This window comes from Uranotaenia lowii, chromosome 2 (genome assembly GCF_029784155.1).
Source record: "Uranotaenia lowii strain MFRU-FL chromosome 2, ASM2978415v1, whole genome shotgun sequence".
NCBI classification, from domain to species: Eukaryota; Metazoa; Arthropoda; class Insecta; order Diptera; family Culicidae; genus Uranotaenia; species Uranotaenia lowii.
In genome coordinates, this window is record NC_073692.1 from 266361506 (window position 1) to 266385781 (window position 24276).

General features: G+C 32.5%; 1 protein-coding gene across 16 annotated transcripts in view; it reads right to left on the minus strand.

The window, feature by feature from the left end:
- Positions 1-24276, minus strand: part of LOC129749058 (small conductance calcium-activated potassium channel protein) — a 759751-nt gene that overhangs the window by 429501 nt on the left and 305974 nt on the right. For 8 of the 16 annotated variants that reach the window (XM_055743901.1, XM_055743886.1, XM_055743888.1 and 5 more), the window contains exon 1: positions 6858-7274. The exons of 7 other annotated variants lie outside the window; for them this stretch is intronic. In XM_055743901.1, coding sequence (XP_055599876.1) covers positions 6858-6914 — 57 coding nt within the window. In that variant the 5' untranslated portion in view covers positions 6915-7274. Of the gene's footprint in view, positions 1-6439; positions 6690-6857; positions 7275-24276 lie in introns of those variants that run through there. One more of the 16 variants, XM_055743899.1, reaches the window with a different exon arrangement.

A 24276-nucleotide genomic window follows, 5' to 3' on the forward strand; every position in this document is an offset into this window, starting at 1 on the left:
AAAAGTACGCACTGCAACATGATTTACACATTGTTTCTCAATTTTCACCATCATGAAATTTTTGATTTTTCACTTTAATCCATTTTTAAACGCGTTTTTACTTAAATTTGTTGACCTGGGGCGGACAGCACTATCAATCAGGGCAAGATGAGCGTTTTCTGCCGTATAATCTAGCAGCGAATTCAACTCGATGAAGTCAACTGAATAATAGAGCTTCAGCTTGACTTTTTTCATCTGTCGATTCGGCCTATTGGTAAGGTGTCGGAGAGGTTATCAGTAGGCTCGAGTTCGATTCTTGTTCGAGGGAATTTTTTTTCACATACAATTCATGATTGATTTTTTCGATTGCTGAAGTATACGGCTAGTAGCATCATCCATCAAACAAAGCACCAGAAACATAATGTATGAGCATGTGTGAATTGTTTGAATTCTACAACAGACCTGGAATATTTTGTTATTGCTTTGTTTGATGGATCTACGCGTCACCGTTTAGTTCAAAATGCATCGATCATGAAAGGTAAATGAAAAAAATCACCTTGAACAGGAATCGAACTCGAGTCTACTGATTACCTCTCCGACACCTTACCAATAGGCCAAATCGACAGATGAAACAAGTAACAATTTTAGCTTTATTATGGTCAGCAAAATTTCGTTTGGACTATAGCATTAATCTTCATAAAAAGCTAAAGCGCATTCTATAACATCACCTGGACTCTAATAAAGCCATACCCTAGAAACGTCATCATGACATATCATTGTTGGTCATCAATGTTGGTCACCAAAGCTTTTAAAAAGCTATTAATAAACATGTTAAGAATTTTTGTTTTTTCGATTCTGTGAGTTCTCGAAGTTTTATTTTTATTTTTTCCAGCAACCATAATGGTTGATGAATGATGATTGCATTATTGAGATATGATCTGGTAAAATTAATAGCCAAAATATCAATGTTTTAACCATATTATGAGCCTCTTTTGTACTGCCAGTCAAGATTTTAGGTAAAATGTGTATGAAATAGTATCTTGAAATAAATGCGCCTCGTCAAATCTGATGGTCGATCATGATGAAATTGATGGAAAATAGTCCTGAAAAAATATTTTCAAATGCTTGCATTGTGAATCCATCAACATGGCGTCATTTTGTGCCCTTCGATTTTGCAACCAACATGGCGTGAGTCAATTCAAAGTTTTATTATGGTTTAATGATGACCCCAAAAAAAGCTACGATTTGACGTTTCTCTCGCAAGCCAACAAATTACACGCTTAGGATAAGTTCCTAATTTCTGAGTTGTTAATCCTTAGTACAGTAAATGAGGACAGACATTTTAAATAAAAACGGATTGGTTGTTAATCACCCGTTGAATAAATCATGAGTTGAAGTCAAATTTCGTTGTCTGATGCCATCTTGAAATCCAAGATGGCGGCTTCCACTGAACTTTAAAATGCTGTTAATCACTGAAAATCGCATGAAACTTCCACAATATGGGTATAAGTTGTAAAGGATCAACGAGTAGAATACAAATTTCGCTATCAGGCGTCATCTTGAAATCCAAGATTGCGGCTTCCACTGAACCATAAAATGATTGAAATCATCGAAAGTCAGTTGAAATTCCCACAATATGGTCATTGGGTAAAATGGCTTAATCAGTTCAAGTGGAATTTCTCTATCAGATCATCTTGAAATCCAAGATGGCGACTTTCGCTGAACCTTAAAATGCTGCAAATAGCTAAAAATAGCATGAAACCCCCACAATATGGGTATTGGCTAAAGGGCTAACCTAGAAGAAGTCAAATTTCGCTATCAGGTGCATCTCGAAATCCAAGATGGCGGCTTTCACTGAACTTTAAAATGCTGTTAAACACTGAAAATTGCATGAAACTCCCACAATATGGGCGTTGTGTGAAAGAACCAGACCCTGATTGTGTTTGGCAACCCGCTCGATCATTTTGTGTTGTCAAAACGAACGATTTTTTCCCAACTTTGTTTGTACTTAGTACTACATTTTTTATCATGTTTTTGATGCATTTAGCACTTTTCGTGTTTTGTCGATAGTTTTTTTTTTGCCATATTTGTTACTTATGTAATTGTATTATGTCTATCATGCTAATACGTTTAAATTGTATTGGTCCTATTATAACAAAAACTATAAAGTAATGTTGTTTCTGTTATTTGTTTGATTCAGGGACATGTGCCAAAATCGGATGTTGCCAAAATCGTATGTTGCCAAAAACGAACGGGGTCTGTATTGTGGTTATTTTGTGCGATTTTGAGTCACTTACAGCATTTCAGAGTAAAGCGAAAAGAGAAAATCGACTACTACTCGTTTAGCCATTTCTCACAATAGCAATATTGTTGGGGTTTCAAACGATTATAAGTCATATACAACATTTTAAAGTTCAGCGGAAACCGCCATCTTGAATTTGGATGGCGTCAAATTCGACTTTTACTGGTTCATCTCTTTCAACCAATACCCATATTGTAAGGGTTTGAGACGATTTTCAGTCATTTACAGTATTTGTTGAGTTGAGTGGTAGCCGCCATCTTGGAATTTAAGATGGCGACGGACAACGAAATTCGACTTCTTCTCGTTTATTACTTTCACCTAATAACAATATTGTGAAGGTTTCATGATATTTTTAGTTATTTACAACTTTGAAAATAAAAGCGGAAGCCGTCATCTTGTATTAATGATGGCGTCAAGCAACAAATTTTGTTCCTCCTATTTGAACCCTTTCACTCAATACTCATATTGTAGAGTTATTCATTCCTCTTCCGGTAATTCGATGTTTTCATAGATTTTTATAACTTTTATCATTTTAACTCAAAATCAACACACAGAACTTATCGAAAATGTGTAAAAATGGGAATTCCAATTCAAATATGTGCTATCTAATCAGTCCTGTTAGGAAATCTTGATCGAGAACTGTCACTAAGTTTTATGGCGGTTTAATAATCAGGCACTGAGTGCTATTATAGAACATGCAAAAGAAAGCTTGGAGCAAACTTCTAAGTTTGTGTTTTATTATAGTTTATACATAACATTCCAAACTCTTTCTAAATAACTAAAACAGTATGTTCAATGGAAGATTTATGAGCATTTTCAAAACTATCTGAAAACAGATGGTCGATTCAAGAATATAAGGATTTTGCATGACCATAATAAAACCGTCATAAAACAAGCTGCACAAAAAAGCCATAATAAAACCATAATAAAACATCGAAATGCTAGTTTGCTTGATCTGTGTTACTTGAGATATTATTCAGTTGACTTTATCGAGTTGAATTCGCTGCTAGATTCCCCGGCAGAAAAAGCTTATCGTGCCTCGATTAATGATGCTTATACTGCCCCAGGGGTTTCTCATTATGCCCCTACAGTGACTGGTTTTCAGCTTTCGGTAAAAAAATTTCAATGTAATTTTACGACTGGATTTATGCTTTTCTTTGTTTGTTGGCTTTTCAGTCTAATCTAAATAAAAATGAAACAATCCTGTTTACATTACGATCAACGTTTCGGCTTTAGGTCTGGGCCTTCTTCAAGGGAAATTATGTATCATACTGTACTGTACTAGGTGGTATCGTCTGTGCTTAAAAGTTTCTGGATGTGTTACCATCTTGATCGGTGATGAGAAATAGAATTTTTGAAAACTGCATGCACTTAAAAACTGATAATTCCTGAAAAACCTACTCTGTCCTTTTCTTTAGTAATGGCTAACTATTTGTTTGTTTACAATAGAAGTCAAAACAGGTGACAAGTAATTTTGAATTGCTTATTGGATATGGAATTAGAAGAAAGTCAAATTTGAGCAAGAATCTTCAAAAATAGCGATGATTTCTAACCTTGAACATACCATTCATTTTACCATTTTAGCATATAATAAACCCGAGCAAAATCCAGGAAGTTTTGAACAATATAAAGGCATCCTGGCCAGATTTGATTTAGCTCAAATTCTTAATTGGTTTTATAGTACAGCCTGGATGTATCCTGAAAATCTAGAATCAACGATAAACAAAGTATAGAACGTTCTACAGTGTTTAGATACGTGGATATTCATTAGATGTATTACTGAAACCATAAGTTTTTGATGATTATGTAGCTTTTAAAGCATTCTTTCAGATATTATTAGGCTGGAACAAATATCAATTTCTTCCTGTGTCACCCCCCCATCCCCCCTTCAAAATTTCCAAAAACCCGAGGGGGGAATAAATAAAGTGCTAAGTATTTCATGGAAATTTCGATAAAAAAATCAAGTATTCGAAAGATTACAAGACCAAAAAACAAATTTTCGAAGATGGAAGTTATTTTACTATGTGTGTTTTTGATTTTATTGAATTTTTCGATAAAAAATTCTTGATTTATAGGTTTTGTGCAATGATATAGTATGTTATTTTGTTGCATACAAGCTTTTGTGCAATGTTATTGTATAAATTTTGAAAATAAATATTTCATACAAGGCAATTGGGATTGAAGATTTTGGAATTTGTTTTTCTTAAATTTATTTGTTTTTTTTTCGTTTTTTTCTCATTTCCATTTTATATTACCTAGCACCTCTTGTTTGGTTGTCGCTTTCAATGATTCCTTAGTAGTTACTTGATATCCTATCGTTTTGGATGGTCTTAATCACGACTCGTAGCCAATTAAAGTATTTATTTTATTCAGAATTATTCAGTGTTCGGCACAAAAGCGCTAATCCGCTATTCGCTAGTTAGTCCGCTAACTTTTCGTTAGCGGATTAATTTTGCCGCTAAGTTTTGTGTGATCTAGCGAATTAAAAAGTTCCGCTATTTTTTGGTTCCGCTAATTGAAGATCGCTAACTCTCATTTATTTGTATCAACCTCCCGAATTATAAGTGGCAAAATAAACTTTTTGTCATTAATCAAGTTAAGGTGACATTGGGCATCAGTCTGATTGCTTAATTAGACTAGTTGGAGGATTGGATGCTCGAGTTAGAGAAAAGATGTAATTAGTGTCATTTCTCTCTCTTCTAGCACTTTTTTTTCGCAACAGAAAAAGATAACAATAAAAGGTACTAAACAATACAAAACTATTTTTAACATCCATTCATCAACATTTGTCTTCAAATGGTTAAGATATTTACTTTTCACAATACAATTTTTAAGAAATTTTACAGATCAGTTCATATAAAAATAAGATAACATAATCATTGTAGCATTCGTTTTCAGTTCAAATAAAATTGTATATATGTTTACGTTTGACAATGCTCCTACAAGTTTGAAAAAGGGGAGAACAGTTTAAAGATTTTAAATTATGAGAATGTAAAATAATTCAAAAAAACAACGAAAAGAAATGAATTGCACAAAAGATTGTTTGCAACGAAATTGCATACTATCTACTTTGCACAAAGCTGATAAATTGAGTAAATTTTTAACCTAAATTTAAATAAAAAAAGAGATATCTCCCATCTTTCTACATTCTGTTCTTTTGCTCTTGTAATTGTTCGAAAATTGGTTTTTTTTTTCAAAATAGTAGAACACAGAGTGTTGTTGAAATTCTCATCTTTGACAGTTTTTGTTTTGCTCATATAATTGTATGAAAATTCGATCAATTTATCAAATTTTAAATGAAATACTTGAAACATTATTTATTCCCCCTTAAGGAGTTTGAAAAATCGAGAATTTGATATTTGTTCCGGCCTTTATGTTGTTCAACAGTTAGCGATTAGCGCTTTAGCTTAAAGCGATAACTTTTTCGGCACATTTAGCGTATTTTATTAGCGATCGCTAACTTTGAATGAGTTAGCGATCTAATTAGCGACGCTATTTTTTCAGTTAGCGATGCCGAACACTGGAATTATTACATACAAACAACATTTCCAACTTCTTTAGCCGAATGGCATAGAATAAGGGATTTGAATCAGTTATTAAACACGCCCTTATCACTGAAAAAAAAAACACTTTTAGGTATTTTTTCTAGAAATTTGTTGAATATCATTCAAGCGTAAGATTTTAATTTTACATCTTACTGATTCAATTCGAAACTTGTTGATCGCGATTAATCGGATTAGCGGTTTTAGGACCAAACAGTATTCATCTATATTGAAAATTTTTAGGTATATATTTTGTTGTCATCATTTTTGGGTGAATTTAAATTTGTTGTGTTCGAATAATCTATTCAACAAAGGATTGCGTAGCTGCGTAGCTACAATTCCAAATTGATAGGAATTTTATTTAATTTATTCTAAACAGGATAAATAGGTATGGTTTCTTCAAACACTCTATAAAGCGAAAAAATAAAACAATCTTAATGCAAATATACTTTTCAGGTATTAATAACAATAAACTTCCGTTTCTCATTAAAAAAAAACCAATTGCAGTCTACTTCATGCAGCTAAAACTACTAACTCTAATTTCCGAAAACTAAATGATCAAGGCTAGCAATACGTAAATGCAGCAAAAATCTCTCTACTTATGGTTTTACGATACCTTCATTGACACTTCATGGTAGATGTATCGATTATGATGTCATGATTGGATTCCGAGTTGTGAGAGATTGATGATGATCGCGAATCACCACCCGATCTAATTCGGCTACTGTACTGTACAATGTATAAACATTTTCCAGGTCGAATAATTTACTGATGCTAATGTGTATCTCGAGTTTACTTCAACTAAATCACATCAAGGTTCTATATCCGTATTCACTGATCGTAGGAAATGTCTGAGTTCTAGCAAACTACCGATGAATTATAAAATTTAGACAATTTTCAGTAAATCTTAAAGTGCTAGTATTTATTTTGAAAAGAGACACCGATGAATGGGAGTTACATTACAATTACGAAAAAGTATTCTGATTTTGGAAAGCAGTCTATCATTTCGTCAGAGATTGTTGAAGTAAACTTACCTTGATGGTGGTTCGAGATCTGGTGTATAGAATTTGGGTGCCATATTTGGTGGCCATATTGGACTGATTGTGAGTCTGTGTTCTTTAGATTCTGTGATGATGTTGGCAGTGGTTGGATGGATATTTTTTTGTGGAGAAATGGTGAAGCACGGCTCGATTTTGTAGTTGATATAAATCAGCAAAGAAACACCGGAAGCGAGAAAAGCTTGAAATTGTTTAACTTTTGGGCAAAAACTTTCCTGGTTTCAAAACAAGCGAAAACTTAAACCCTAAATTGAAAATAAATAACTAATGCGCCAATCAGCGAGAAGGCAAGGAATGAGAAAAACTAAAGCTTCCAATTGAGTTTGGTTGAACTTAACGCTAGAAACACATGGCTAAAAGAAGCACTTGCAATTAAGGCATTTTTTTACAACTCATCGCACTTTCATTTTTCTTCCATTTTGTTCGAATGAATACCGTATAGAACTCGAAGATCCGATTTTTTCCCCTCTTTAGTTCGTGGTCAACACTTGGCAAGTGTTCTTGGGGGAAAAATAATCCTTCACGATATTTTGCACTAGGTTTTCTGCATCCTGTATTTGATTATACCCGCCAGTTGTTCAACAAGCTGGGATTGCACTGTAGGATGGTTGTTTGCCATTTCTGTTTTTTCTAGATATTTTTTTTTTCTAATTTATCCACTAGAAATCGCTTTGAGCAACACTTTTGATGTGTCTTTTTTGCTTCTTTTGCTGGATCACTTTAAATATCTGCATGGGTGAAGAATATTTGTTTCGATAAAACATCAGTAGCGGAGTGGAGAAAAATCGAATTGAGGTTAAGTTATCTTGCATAGTTCAGTACACATCATAACCTCAATTCGATTACGGTTCTCTTCTCGAGTGCTTTCTAGGTATTTGAAATACTAACAGTTGGTGTGATTTTCACTTTCTATTTTGAAGGTTCGACAAATTTTGCATACATTGATCACAACCATGCTCGAAAAAAAATCTTAACATAAAATCGGGAAAAACATAAAAAATGGCAGTGCTGGTGCTGCTTGTGATATTTGTGCATTTGGAGGAAAGATAAAAAAAAAAGAATAAGTAAAATGCTTTCAGCTCAATGTACAATGATGTAGTAAATTGATCATTATAAAAAAAATAAAACCAACTCTTTTACCAAAAAAGAAAAACAGTTTCATGTTTCATTCATAATCAGTTTAGTTTAACACGTTCTATAAAAAAGTTCGAGTATTCTACCCACTCAACCCAATATGTCTGCTAAAGTCAACAGTTATGAGGGACTGAATTTCAACCAGACAATTAAAAATTAACTGTAAAAATAAAGATGGAAGTCTAACACCTGAAGGTAATTAATCTTTCTTTCGTCAACTGAAAATTGTGGCTGTATCTGGGCTTGCCATGAACATTTAACAAAAATGCAAACTTTCAGGAAAGTTTGGCTGCCTGATTCTTGAGGAAATGAAGAAATTAGAGAATTTTCAAACCTTAAGGGTTGGAATTGAGCTGTCAACAATAATATGTTGAGTCAAGTTTGGGAAACTGAAGAAAAACTAACATCCCTGTTTAATTTTCCACATTCGAGCATTTTTACACTTTTTTTAACCAATGATTTTCAACGCTTAGAATTGAATGATTTTTTAATTATCAAACATTTAAATTTTAGCTTGTAAATTTAAATAAAGGTTTTAACCTTTTAATCAGATAAGCTTCATGAATGTAATGATGCAATGTTCAAATAATTCTTCAATCATGTGAAATTATATTGCCCTGGCATTTTACTTTACGGAATCTATTAGAAATTGTGGCACTTTTCAACATTCGATTACAGGTTTTTAAAGTGTTTTAAGTTACAAAAATGTTGACATGGAGAACCTAAATAAAAGTTTCTTTATTATTTTTGAGGATAAGTGGAAGCAAATTGAAATTTATAGTTTAGTTGTTGTGACGTTACATTCCCTCGTTTAAATATTTTTTTTTAGGTTCTCAGCATGATTAAATCTTGATCGCGATTTGTTATATTTCCCTTTTTGCTGCCAGACGTGCTGAGAAAAGTTAACGTCCATTACCAGGGGGCTCTAATGAGCTTCTTGGTGTGGGGGAGTGTGGTGGGCCGCTAAGAAATGACAGTGTCAAGTTCAGAGGTGATTAAAGGAGAACTAAACAAGGGTTACCATCCGTCCTGCTTTTTTGGAAAATGTCCCGCCGTCCCACTTTTTCCTCAAAATGTCCTGTTTTTTTAGTAAGAACACTTTTGTGGTAGACTCTACCTTCTCCGATTCTACCACTTCAAAAAGGTCCGTTTTTTATGAAAACGCTTCTTATTAAATTTATTGGTTAAACACAGAAAATAATTCTAATATGACGATTTTTTATGTGTTTTCATTCTCAAAATTTGCAGCATTTTTCAAAGTTTATTTAAACAAGATCACATAACTCGTTTAAGTCTTAGCATTCAAGTTTGCCAGAACATATACGGACCAGGCGAATCAAGACGATTTAATCCTAAAACCTGGCAAAATCCGGGCATCCGATTTCAAAATTTTCAACCCAAAATCCGGGCCATATCTGGGCAAATTTGGTCGAGACCACGAAATTATTCAATCAAAAATCAAAAAAATATATTTTTACACCAAAAAAATATATTTTAACATAAAAATACATTAGCAGATTTTAAATCGTGTTTGAGGCTTCCTAATAACTTTTTATGATTATTCAGGTTGAACTTGCTAAAAAAAATCGGTTTTGAACGCACAGATAAAAATTGTAATAACTCAATTGGAGTATTTTTGTTCAGTTTTGGAAATAATGTAAATAAATATGTGGCTTTTTACGACACACGGACAACCAGGCCGGACTGAACTTTTCCTAAATTTTTTGTCAAATATTCGGGCAAGGCCGGGTAAAACCGGGCAATTACAATCTGGTTCAGTTAAGCGTTCATTGAGCACGTTCTAGAGCTGTTTATATTTTTCAATTGAAGCAAATATGCTTTAAGTTGCTTCCAAATGATGATGGTTCCAGATGTTTCTCCGGAATCCTAGGATAGTCCCTTGAATGAAAGTTTAAAAAAGACAAATTTCAGAAAAAATAGAGCAGAACTATCGAGTGAAAAAAAAAAACAATTTTATATCAAACCTTGAATCAGTAGACGAGTTAAATTAAATAAACTTGGTAGATGATTAAAAACGACTGCTTGAAACGGAATGGAAGTTTTCTTGGGAATTAAATTTTTGAAACAAATTTCATCCATCCATAGTTTATAACTTTCTATGAACTGTCAAATACATAATACAAAAAGAAATACAATAAAAACATATGTATAGGATTGATCATACAAATAAGATTTAAAAGATTCTAAAATGTTTCGTTTTTTTTTTGGTATGTCCCCCTGTTTTACGTGAAATGTTTCGTTTTTTTTTTTCTAAAAGTATTTGGTAAACCTAAACTAAACCTTTATTTAATCTTGATTCAAGACTGAATATAAAAACTTATCTGTGTATGAAACTTCAAGAAGCTGCAATATTTCAGTAGGGGAGAGTGGGGATACTTGATCCCCTTTTCTTATTTTCACCATATCTTTTTGGAAAAATTTAGCAACTCGCCGTCTTTGACATTTTCTGACAGCTTGAAACTTCAAGTTTCTATGCTCCAAAAATTAGAACGATACTTGAACCCATTGATGAACTAGAAGCATTTTCGTGGGAGTAAAAAAAATGCGATTTTTCTGAAGTTAGGGGAGATTTGATCCCCTATTGAAGGAGACTAGATCTTTTATTCAGGAAGCCCTGATCCTTGTATAAAAATCAAACATAACCCCAAGATAGAATGTTAATTGACTATTTTGGTCATGTTTGTTCTCATTTTACAATTTATAGCAGACATAAGAAGAAAATTCTATAACTTTGTCTCAACGCTAATAACATTGCATACTTAAAGGCGCTATTTTTTATAATTAAGAGAAAATTAATTATTTTTGCTCTTTTCTTCAGACAATTGTTTGATAAATATTAGTTTTTGGATAAATTTTAAGTAATTTCGTAATCAGCAATCATAACGATCAATTCAGAAGAATAATATGCAGTTTGGAAGGGGGATCAATTGTACCCAACTCTAGGGGATCAATTGTACCCATAATCAACATTTTAGAAAACTTTTTCTGAAAAAAGTTGAGAGTTTTCCATTGCTTTGAAAATATGGCATTATGAAGTTCATTTTACGCTTGAACGATTGATACATCGGAACAAATATTTTTTTCATAATTTTCTCATGTAAAAAACATTATAAAATGATGAAAAAAGATCTTCAAGTTACATTTTGTGACATTTTTCAAACAAAGTTCAATTACTCAAACAATTATTTTGTTAAAAATTTTTAAACTACAAGCATTGTTATTTTGCTAATTTTGGCACATTTTTCTAGAACATTTGATCTTTGTAAGACATTCCAGTTTCGAGATATAGCTAAGGAATCAAGTATCCCCAGGGATCAAGTATCCTCATTCTCCCCTAAATTTAGTTTGCTTAGCAGGAAAAATAGAAGAAATCACAAAAAAAATTGTAATTAGAGTTTTTGAAAACATTGTCTCTACAGAATATATTTCTAGATTATTTATTTTAAGCAAAATAAACTGCCAATGTATTTGCTTTTTAAATTTGTATCTCTTTTATCTTAAAGTAGAAATGTTCGAAAATTGTGTTTGTTGAACTATCTCCTAAGTAGAAGTCCAATAACGTTGGATCATAAAACGTACATTATATTTTAGGAATTTTAAAACAATAAAATGGGGCTTAAGATATGATTTGGTTACTACGTGCTTAGTCAATTTTAAACTTTATCAACCATTTTGGACCATTTTAGAGTATAAAAGCATGAATATGATTTTTGGGAAGACACCCTGCAATGTTTTCGTGTTGTCCCTTTTTTACATTTTTTGCTTTTTTGCATACAGTTGCTGTTTTTTATTCAATCAAAAACATTATAAAGTTGAAAACATAGGTTAAATATTACGATATGAAGAATCCTTTGGAAAATTTAACTAGAAAATGATGGCTACAAACACAAAAAGGGTATAAGTGCAAAAGTTATCATTCTCTAGTTTATTTTGCCAAAGGATTCTTCATATCGTAATATTTAACCTATGTTTTCAACTTCATAATGTTCTTGATTGAAGTAAAACAGCAACTTCCCGAAAAAATGTGAAAAAGGAACAACACGAAAACTTTGCAGTGCGTCTTCATTCTTGAATGTTTAATTGATATTTCAGATCTATAAATTATGTCCTCTTAGAATAACAAAATTGTGAACACTTGACCAAAGTTCAAATTGCTAAGCTGTACAGGAACATTCATTAAAAAATGGAAGCAATACGACAAACTTATTTATTGTTTAGTCAAGTTTTTTTCAAATCAATTTTTTTTTATCGTTGTTTGAAAATGAAAGGTTTTTTTTAGATCTGTTTTCTACACAACTACAAAAAAATATTCTGAAATTTTTAATCCTATTCATGGTGTTACCAATTTAAGTGAATTTTGAGCCCTCTCCCATACACAAAAGCTAAGATATTATCTTCAGATAAAATCTTTTTTTAAATTTCAACAAGAAGTTTTTGTAGTAAAAAAAAATATTCAGAGGTGAGTGAAAGAAGTTTGAAAACCTCTGTTCTTAATTTCTAAGTTGAAATTTTTTCTCCATTTATAAAAAAAAACCCGTAAGTCGTCATGATAATATCATTCAGATGCTCTATTGATACAGTACAGATACAATTTACCGAATAATAGTTTAAGCATATTTTTTCATGGTTTTTGAGTTAAAATCAGTTCGATTAATGATACTTACTTTATTCAAAATTTACCTTTCTTACTACTTTCCTATTGAAACTTCCGGGATGCGCTTGATAATAATTCTGACATTCGTTAACTTCATGGAATCAGTCATCTCTCCACTTTTTTTTTCAATTTTTGCTAACTGTTAGATCCTCTAGAATAGGGTTAACAACTCTTTCAAGATTACATGTACTCTTTTCCGATCGACAAATGGGCGTACTCTTCTTTTTGTGAAATTTTACGAAACGTACTCTTTTTTTTTAAATGAGAGCTATTTAATCAGAAAAATTAACTTGTTTGTTTCAGTATTTGGGGTCTATTTACCACTTTTTTAAAAGAAATACAAAAGAACGACAACTTACAAAAATGTTCATTACCTTGCCCAAATATCCCGTATTTATGAAGGCATCTTCGAATCGTTATCAACAGTGAGCGCAAAAAGCGCCTTTGAGTATGCAATAAATTTCCGAACAGTTATCAAAGAGCACAAAAGCAATATACCTACTCAAATGCTTCGTAGCGCACAAATTTAACATAAACGCGCCTAAATTCTCATTTTGAAACCAAGTATCTATCGGGTTTGGTGTGGTTTGTCAGTATAACATCTAATAAAACTTTTGTTCCGAATAATCCAAATAGGAATATTCAGTCCCTAACCTTTCTCTTTTCATAAATTGGAAAAAAAATATGAGAAAATTTATAATGAAAATATACGTCATACCTAAGTTATCCAGAATATTTTCAGCAAATCCAGGCATTTCTACTTAAAAACTTAGCAAAATCCGGGCTTTGGATTTCTAAATTTTCAGTTAGAAAACCGAGTAATATCCAGACAAATCTGACCGAAATCCATGCTTTTCTCATGAAAATTCAAGAGAAAAAGTCAGTGGTATTCAGTTCAAATTTAACATTTCCAAAAAATGTTTGCCCGTGTATTTCGATGAGACAAGCTCAAAAAAACCATGCAATATGTAAAAATAGTTGTTATGGAATTTTGCTTAGATTTTGGATAAATTCGAGCATCCAAGCATCGATATCTGGAAAAACGGGCCGGACCGGGCTTTATCTTTTTTTCTTTGAAAAAGCAGGCAATCTGGAATGCATGATCTTACCTTTTACACCCATCAAATTGACAACATTTGAATGATTTTGAATAAATCAGTTTTATTTTGATTTTCCTATCGTTTAACTTAATCTTTTGGATTTTTTTTATCATTGTAATCTTTTTAGCTTTGCGGGGTATGATAACCCTACTCTAGGACGATCTTAACGATTTACCATATAAATTTTGTACGAATAGTTGAGTTCCAGCCGTTTTTGGGTCTCTCACTGGGACTTTCCAGGATTTTTCTCGATTTTGCCCAAAAATTTTCTATCTCAAAAACATTTTGACAAATTGTTACGAAATTTTGCACACGCAATCATTAAATTACTTATTAGCTCCCTTAAAATTTTTATCAATCTTATCAACTTCTAATAATCACAACTGGCAGTGATATTTTTAAGATTTTAAGTAGCATTCAGAACTATTTCTTTTTGAGATTCCTTCTATTCTTTCTTGGGGATATAAATCATGGCATTTTCTAGAAAAAAGATAAAATTAACTTCCATTATATCCTTCGAAAATGGTTAACAATTCTGAAATTCATTTTGGTAGCGTCACATATTTTTTGTCCATGTGTTTTTTTTACCTGAAAAAAAAAGGTTGGCAGCTAGGTGTACAAGTAACAACCATTATGACTTGATTTTTTTCCAAAAAAAAAATCATCCCTCCCATGTTAAATAGAGATTATAAGAGATAAAACATTAGGCTGTTCTAAAGCAGCAAATTGGCAAATTTGTTAAAACATGGACATTTCGTGTGTTGGAATATATCAGTTATTTATGGAATTGTTTAACAAAAATCATATACAAAATATAATAGCTATGAGTCAAGAAAAATGTTTAAAAAAATAGGAAAATTGGATAAAGTGTGTTACAACAATAACCGGAATAGTACTGAAAACTAGCTTCTGTGTTTATATATTTTTTGAAAAAAAAAAATAACAAAACTTGTTTGTATTTTTTATACTATATTTCTGTGAATATTTCACAAAAAAAGTTCATAGAGGTTATGAGAAATTTCAAGACCAGACTGTGGAGCTTCAAAATTAAGAAGAGACTAGTAGAGAGACATGTAATTCAGATTTTGGTTTCGAGAAACAAAGATTCCTGGAAATAAATTGCAAAGGCAATATTTTTTATGGATAATAAACGAGTAATGCAATGTGTTTAATGTACTTTAATTCATTTAAATATATCTATGAATTAATGAAAATGAATAACAACTCATTAGAATAAAATTATGATATCATATTCCTTAGGAAAGAATGAAGGATACTTGATTCCTTCCCTATACCTCGAAACAGGAATGTCTTACAAATATCAAATGTTCTATAAAAATGTGCCAAATAGAACAAAATAAGTTGAAATCTCAACAAATTTTAAAATTTTTAATTTTCGAGTTATTGAACATGGTTTGAAAAATTTAACAAAATGTAATTTGAAGATCTTTTTTAACACTTTTAAATGTTTCTCATATGAAAAATTGTAATAAAATATTTTTTTGAATATGTCAATCATTAGAGTATAATTTGAACTTTATAATGCCAAATTTTCAAAGCAATAGGAAAATCTCAATTTTTTTTAAGAAGAAGTTTTCCAAGATTGATGTTGTAAGTATAATTGATCCCGAGAGTCCAAAAAGATATATTTTTCTTCTGAATGAGTCGTGATCATTGGTTATCTTGAAATTTCTAATATCTGTCCAATAAATAATGTTTATCTAGTAATTATCTGATAAAAAGAACTAAAAATACTATATTTATCTAAGAACTAGAAAATTGTGCCTTAAAGTTTGCAATAACAAAGGCTAGTTAGTAGACAAACTTTTTGAATTCTCTTTGATACTTACAAACTGTGAATTGAGAACTAATATGAAAAAACATAGCCATCGGATCTTTACCATCGGATTTTACTAGATATTTGCCTAGGGCACCCTGAATAAAGGATCAAATCTCGTGTAACTTAAAAAATATCACAATTTTTTAAGTCTCACACAAATGCTTCTAGTTCATCTACGAGTTCATGTATCTTTCTAACTATCCTAACTTGAAATTACACGCTGTCCGAAAATTCAAAAGACGGCGAGTTGCTATTTTTTCCCAAAAAGATGCGATGCAAATAAGAAAAGTGGATCAAGAATCCTCATTTTCCCCTATATATTCAACAGAGGCGAAAACCACGGAAAACTATAGTCATATCATATGGGCATTTGATTCCAAAATTTTCAACCCAAATTATGGGCGATATCTGGTCAAATTTGAACAAAACCAAGTAATTTTGCAATAAAAATATTAAAAAAACTGTTTAATTAATGTTTTTTTTTTCATCGAAACACAAAAGCAGATTTAAATCGTATTTGAGGCCTCCAAAAATCTGTTCACACTTATTTTGGTATAACTTGCTCAAGGAAATTTGTTTTTGGATGCAAAAATAAAAAAATATAAAACCGGCCAATCTGACAAGCTAAGTTAAAACCTCAACTGAAAATGCTAAAAACAAACTCCAGACTTCATTTATGACAGATTAAGTTTCTCAGCCTGCATGTTTGCACACAAGCGTTCCGTATTTTTTTCTTTCCTTATTTATGTTAGCAAACATGTTTTCCGCCTCTACATTATATTTTCTTCTGAAGTTAATTCGAATTGTCTTCAGGAATCAAAGAAGAAATAGCTCATCTGAAATACTACTACTGGCGCTATGATAAATCCCAGCGAAAGGATTAGTCGAAACCAGAAACGGCAAGCAAAAAAAAGCCACATCCGAAACGAACTTTGCTACAACAAGAATTGTTTGTACTTGAAAGATGTGATGGGGGTGGAATGCCTGGAACTTGTTTCTGCTGTCTTTTGTCGAGTATGTGTTTTGTGTATAGTATGGATAGTAGGTACTTTTGCGATGGGTACAGAGTTTCCCGAAAACACGGAACCGGAAGACGATTTCAGGTTTACCGGGCCAAGAAATCCTCATCCTTCTAAGGATGATGAAATTGCTGGGAGGCGGAAACAGAGAGAGAGAGAAAAAAATCGGATTCGTTTTTATTGGCGAGGAAATTTATTCGAGAACGTTCGTGTGATGATTCGTAACTTTTGCAGAAGAAAGACGTCTCTCGCTATTGTTGGGGAAATTCCACATCAAACAAAGCGATGGCATTTCGAAATGGTACTCTGATTTGAAGGCTTTGGGTAAGGTTTTTCGGGGGAGAGCTCGATGTTTGTCCGTGATTGAAGTTGCAGCTCTTTTGGCTCCCGAACTTCTTTGTGCTTCTGCTGTGTATGAGTTATGTTGAAGTTCTTTCTTTTTTCGAGCCCTCCCAGACAGGGATATCAGAGACCGTTCCGAGAAATGCCACAGAGCTGTTGGTAACGGCTTGAATGATGGTGATATAAGATTAGGAGAGTGGCAAGGAAATAGTTCTCAATGGAGTATTTCGACTGTCCATCAGAGACTTATTGGGCTTTGGATTGGATTCGTTCCAATTCTGTCCTTTGTCGTTCAACCTTGACAGCTTGATTGAGTGCCGATCTCTGGCGATTGAGACTTTCAGTATTGCGGTTTCTTAGGGGAAAGGACATTTAGTCACATGATTAATTTCTGTATTGTTTTTTGTGTCATATTTGCTCAACTATAACATTGAGCTTAACAAATTTCGAAAGGATCTGTCGGTGATGCCTTCAAAAAACTCCCACCAAAAAGATGTTGTTTCAAACGGTCAGCAAACTGTACATTTTTAATGGTCCATCCAGGCAACGCTCAGTTCAGTCTCTGGCAACTTATCAACATGTTTACAACCCAGCCACCAATAATGTTCGCTTTTTAGTGTCCCGATAGCGGAATCTTTCGAAAGCACACCGGATTCGCGACGTTAGGTTCACTTTGGCGGTACATTTCAGGTCAGGTAAATACAGTCAACACAGGTACAATATGGTAAGTTTGTTTAGGATCGGTGTTGCTCAGTGTTATCGAAAATTTGCTCGTAATGGCAGATTGTGAGCGACCTTTTATGTTTAGGAAGGGAAAGTTGATGCTGTAAATTAAACCTTTGTTGAGACGTTAAACATGCAATCTCTGCAATCTTTCCTCCGAAGAAAAACATTAGTTACGAATGATATTCTAAAAAAATTTGGAAAATATTCCTGGTCATAAATAATTTAAACAGATACCATAGTAAGAATCAACCTTCATAAAAAAAATATTGAGCAAAATCAATTCAGATACCATAAAATGGACCGAAAAGGGATAAAAATAGGAAAATGTTTATGATACGAATCAAAGAAAAAAAAATACGAATAGTGTCCTTTTTCTTTCAAGAATAATAAGTTGATTGAATAATTGCGTAAACGCAAATAGCAATCCAGTTTACATTATCATTGTTGCAGGTTGCGGACAAACTTATGCGGTACAACTGTGTTCGATGTTTACTCTTGAGCTCGAACTTGAGGATATCGCCTCAGGAAGTAACTGATTTGCCCACTGAGCTACATATATCACTGTCGGAATTTTAGCATTCTTATGAATCTCAACTCAGATAAAAAGATCAATGACTGACACTGTTTCGCCTAGTTTTGTTGAAACAATAAACGTTGCCATAGAAATTAAATTTATTTTATATACCTTTAGTGTTCCACCGGAAGGCCAAATCACAACAAACAATCAGCAGCAGCAGCTTTAAATTTAGCGCTTCCTAAGTCGATTCCGTCTTTATCCACTGAAAAGCCAAATCAAAAGTAGCAGACTTTAAAATCTGGGCAAACAATCAGTAGCAGCAGCTTTAAAAATCAATGCTTCCTATGCCAATACGTCTTCTTAAACTGGAAGGCCAAATCACAACAAACAATCTGCAGCAACAAAAAATCGAATATTCTCCCCATCTCAATTCAACATTACAAACAATCAGCAGAAGCTGGCATAAAATCTGCCTTCTCCTAAGAAAATCCGTCTTTTACTTTCCAGTGGTCCAAATAAAAACAAACAATCATCTGCAGAAGCATTAAAAATCTGTGATTCATAAGCCATTTCTGTCTTTTTTCACCAGAACGCCTAATCAAAACAAACAATCAGCAGCAGCTATCTTTAAATTCAGCGCTTCCTAAGCCAATCCGTGTTTTAACACCGGGCGTTTCCTAAGCCAATTCCGTCCTTAGCCACTGGAAGGTCAAATCAAATAATCAGCAGCAGCAGCCTTAAAATTTGCACATCTTAAGCCAATTCCTTCTTTTCCAACCGGAAGGCCAAATAAAAACTAAAAAACCACAGCAATATCCTTAAAATCTGCGCTTCCTAAGCCAATTCCGTCTTTATCCACTGGAAGGCCAAATCAAAACAAACCATCAGCAGCAACAGTTTTAAAAATCTGCGCTTCTTTGGCCAATCAATCTTTTTCCACCAGAAGTTCAAATCAAAACAAACAATTCACAGCAATAGCCTTAAATTCTGCGATTCCTAAGCTGATCCATAATTCTCACTTGAAGGAAAAATCAAAACAAAAAATCAGCAGCAGCAGTCTTAAAAATCTGCGTTTCCTAAGTCAATTCCATCTTTTTCCACCGGGAGGCCCAATCAAAACAAACAATCCACAGAAACAGCCTTAAAATCTGCGCTTCCTAAACCAATTCATAACTTTCTACCGGAAGGAAAAATTAAAACAAACCATCACCAGTAGCAGTCTTAAAAATCTGTGCTTTCAGTCAATTTCGTTTTTTTTTTCACCGAAAGGCCAAATCAAGAAAACAATCTTCTTGTTCTTCCTTCTACTGCTGGACTGCCTGCTGTGGGAAGCAGTCTGCAGTCCAAGGGGTGTAAGGGCCAATGGCTAAGACTATAAGCCCCTATAGCAAACAAAGTGCAGCAAAAGTCTTAAAAATCTGCGCTTCCTAAGACAATTCCGTCTTTTTACACTGGAAGAGCTAAAAAACAATGAGAGCAGCAGCCTTAATATTTTGCGTTTTCGAATGTCTCCTTTTTATTTACCGGAGGAACAAAAAATCAAAGCAACAGCCTTAACAATCTTCTACAGCCCCTCCATCGTATTTACCGGAGCCGGAACCATTTCTAAACACCAGCCTTGCAAATCTGTGCTCATTTTACCAACTACGCCATAGTCGTGATTTTACGATTCTTAGAAATCTCAACTCAGACACGTCTATCACCCACAAGAATAGATCAATGACTGAATTTGTTTTGTTTGCCTAGTGTTGCCCAAATAACACACATTGTCATGGAAATTTATTTTATTTTATATATCTTCAGTTTGACTTAAATAAACTTTTATTTTACTCATCTCTACAGTCACCAGCACCTAAACTAAGCTTGCAGTTTTCCAGGTTGATACGGGTTTGCCCAGATATTTGGTACCGTAATCTAATTCGATTATTTTTCCTGTTGAGGGGAACATCGCATGTTTTATATTTTTAAAACCAGTACTGGACTCATATGAACGTAAAACATGTATGCAGAAATTTATTAGACTACTTAAAATTTGATTTAAAAATGTTTTTCACGTCTGTTTATAATTTGATGCTTAGGGGTAACAAATGATCATTCTCTATTGTGACGGTTTAAACGAATTTTCTTGATCATAAAGGATACAAAATACCTTCATTATATTAACATATGCTAGTTTATCAATGTAACCTTGGTTTTTAACGTTTTATTTTAAAAATATTTATAATCTAATAAAGAGCTATGGTACTGCCTACATTAAGAGGGCAAAAATAATGATAATAGCTAAATCCACAATCCACACATCTCCAATTCGGACTTACTCTTGGAAAATGTCCTTATTTTTTTAAATCAAAAATTTATCATTAAATAACCAAAACAATAGCACTATAACTGATCATATACAAATAAAAAAGTTGTTCTTTCACATTAAACAATCCGTTTTCTTCTTAATGCTTTTTGGTATCTTCAGGAGAGCTGATTTTCGCGATCCTTGGAAAAATAGATATTTTAAGATTTTTAAATAAGTTTTTTTCTAACAAAAAAAATGTCAAATACAAACCAAATTTTGCCTATTTGATACTCAATAAATAGGCTTTCAAACGTAGAAAACAGTTTTCAAAAATTCAAACTATAGACTGAGTTATTGATGATAATGTGGAAAAGTTTATTGTTGGTCAAATTTACCCATGTGATCAAAGTTACCCCGTTTTACGGTACACAATTTTGGAGAAGTCCGATACGGTCCAATTGATCGGATTTCGTTAAAAAAGCCTAGATTTTTCCCGGATTTATACAATTAATTTGGCAAATCAAACTTCAAAAGAAACACATTTTGTTGTGATTTTTTATTTATGCGTTCGAAGCAAATGTTTTCTAAACAAGACTTGTAAAAATAATCATAAAAGGTTTTCTGGAAGCCCAAACTACGATTAAAAATCTGAGGATAAATATTGATGAACAAAATAATTTTTTTTCAAGTTTTTTTCCCTGATTTTATTGAGTAATTGCTGAGTTTTGATCAAATTTGCAGGATTATTTCCCGGAGTTTTGGTAGACAATTTTGAAATCAAATGCCCGGGTTTTGCCAGAATTTTATATAAAATAGAGCGGATTTGTTCGGTACGGATACGTGCTGAAAACAATCTGGCAACCTTACCCAAAACCCTATGACAATTGTTGTTCAGGAACACTGCAAATAGTGAGGTGCAATGTTTGAAAATTCGGTACGAATACTTCTGACATGATTTTGGTGCAAATAGAATGGAAAAGATTTTATTTTGCTTCAAATGGTGACACATATTAACAAAACGTTCTTTAGAACTTTGATTTTGTGGTTGACCGGGACATTCACTTAAGAGTGTCTGGGATCCCCTCCGATCGTAGAAAATTATTCTAAGGTTAGGAAAATTTTATTTTACGTTGATTCCAGAAGATTATCCGTTTAAATTTTCACTGGAAATCTAAAAAAAATATTTTTCGGGGTATTTTTGCCCCTGGAGTTTGCCACCAACGTCTTCGAAAATAAGCCAGGCTGATGAAGATGGTCATTACTAAGGATTGAAAACAACAAAATATCTGCTAAGCTAACAAACAACGCCTTCATTAACTTTTAAAATAGTTGAAGCTTAAACCAGAGCATTTTTTAATGCTTTCTGTTCTTATGTATTACGAAATATAAAAAAGTTTTAAAAGTTTCTCGATAAGCATCTCACTCTAGGGATAAACAAATGATGATCAAATAATCAAAGTTAAAAATCCTTTCTTCTTATTTTTACTTTTTAACCCTCCAAAGCTGTTCGGGTCAATATGACCCGAAGCGCATATTTCAAACATCTTTATCATAATTCCAATATACTGAAGAACTGGAAATTTTAAAAGACTATGTATGTTCTATGAAAATAATGATCAAATTAACGACAATAAATTAAAATTTGAGTTTTGAAAATCGGTTCATTGGGAAATGAAATACAGCTAAGCAAAGACAAAATTGGATTTAGTTTTTTTAAAGTAAGATTTTTTTCTACCGAAAGATCGGATATAGCGGTCAAAACTTTCATTGGACTCCTACATATCTATACATTTTTGTAAAAATGGATTCTTGACAATTTCAAACATCAAAGAAACACTTAAATACAAGAAGGCTGTCAAAAGTTATGAGTATTTTAAAAATAAAATTGATTTTTCGGACTTTTTACATTCTGAACCAGTTTTTGATAACCTGTTAATACATATCGACTTTATTTTTAAAACTTGAGTAATAAGAATAAATTACCTTCACAATGAATATAATATTATCAATATCGGTTAACATTTACAGCCACAAGAACGAAATCAAACCTCAACTAAAATTTCCCCGAAACGGATATTTAGCGAACGGCTTTGGAAGGTTAAATAGATTTTTGCTAAGGTTAACAAAATACACTATCAAGAGCAAATTGTAGCTGAAAGAGCAGATTTTTCCACAAATGTTCCGAAAATAAAAACTTTCCCGACTCACCCAATTTCATGGTATTTTAAATGTAGATATGTATAGCTTAATAATAAATTTTTTTGACGATATTTTGACGACTATGCCGGAGTAAATAATATTAAAAAAAACTAAACGGATAAATGATAAAAAAAATAGAAGCTAATAAAATGAACGAATGGTTATTTTAATTTGAAAACTTTTCATCAGACATCAAATTTTTGTTCAAAACTGGTAAACTATTATGAATTCGAAGAGACAGAGTTAAATGTGATGAAAAGCTCCAATTTAATGTAACCTATCAATCATGTTGAACATCTCGAATCTTCTTCTAATTTCCTATCCGTCGAAATTCTTCAACTCTCAAAATATTTTTCCTCAATCAAATAATGATAAATAAAAATCAACGGTGATTATCTATGAACTAAAAAAAATAAATTTATTTATATATATAATTCTATTGATCACTTTATCACTTTATTATTTATTTTGCCATATTTTGAGCTTCATTTATCCATTTGATTTTTGTATTCACGCATTCAAAAACTTTTTGCTCGGGATCAAAGGTACCAGGTACCAGGATTAATAAGGATTTTTCCTGATTTTCGAGAGACCGACCTGATTTTTTAAAAACTCTCGCGTTGGCCTGATTTTTTAAAATGTGAAATGAAAATGTCCCGAATTGTCCTGGTTTTCATATAAAACATCTAAAATATAATCGAATTTTTAGTTTAACTTTGGGAAAATCAAATAAATCTGTAACAAAATAGTTAAACCCATTCAACAGATGGTAAGCTTCGCTTCAGATGATATTTAAATGATGTTTTTCGATATGAACTGCAGGCCAGGAAAGAAACTGCTTACTGCTATTACATAAATTAAGGCGTTAACGGCACCTGTTTTTCGCCTTTATTTATGCAATCTAAGAAGAGCTAATTGTGATCAAGGTTACAAAAATCACAGAAAAATCTGTAACTTCACAGAATTTGGAGAAAATTTTCATCACAGAATCTGTGTTACAGAACACAGAATTTCAAAATATTCACAGATTTCACAGAATTTTTGAATTCAGAATGGATTACCGTAAAACGGGGTAACATCGATCACCGGAGTAAATTTGACCAGCAATAAATTTTTCCACATTATCATCAATAACTCAGTCTATAGTTTATAAAGTGAGTATCAAATATGAAAAATTTGGTTGGTATTTGAAATTTTTTTTTCTGCTTTAAAAAATGTAATTACAAAATCTTAAAATATCTTTTTTTTCCAGGGATCGCCAACAATCAGTTCTTCTGATGATACCAAAAAGCATTTAGAAGCAAACGGGTTGTTGAATGTGATAGAACAACTTTTTTTCTTCGTATATGTACAGTTAAAGTGCTACTTTTACAGTCATTTAACGATAAATTTGTGATATTTAAAAAATAAGGACATTTTCATAGAGTAAGCCCATATTGCACCAATGGATAGGATCCCTATCAAATGGTTAACTTTGAAGAAAAAATGAAAATGGAAATAATGGGAGAGCCAAGGGGAATGTGTGAGGGTAAAATTTAATTTGTATTTTGAAGCTA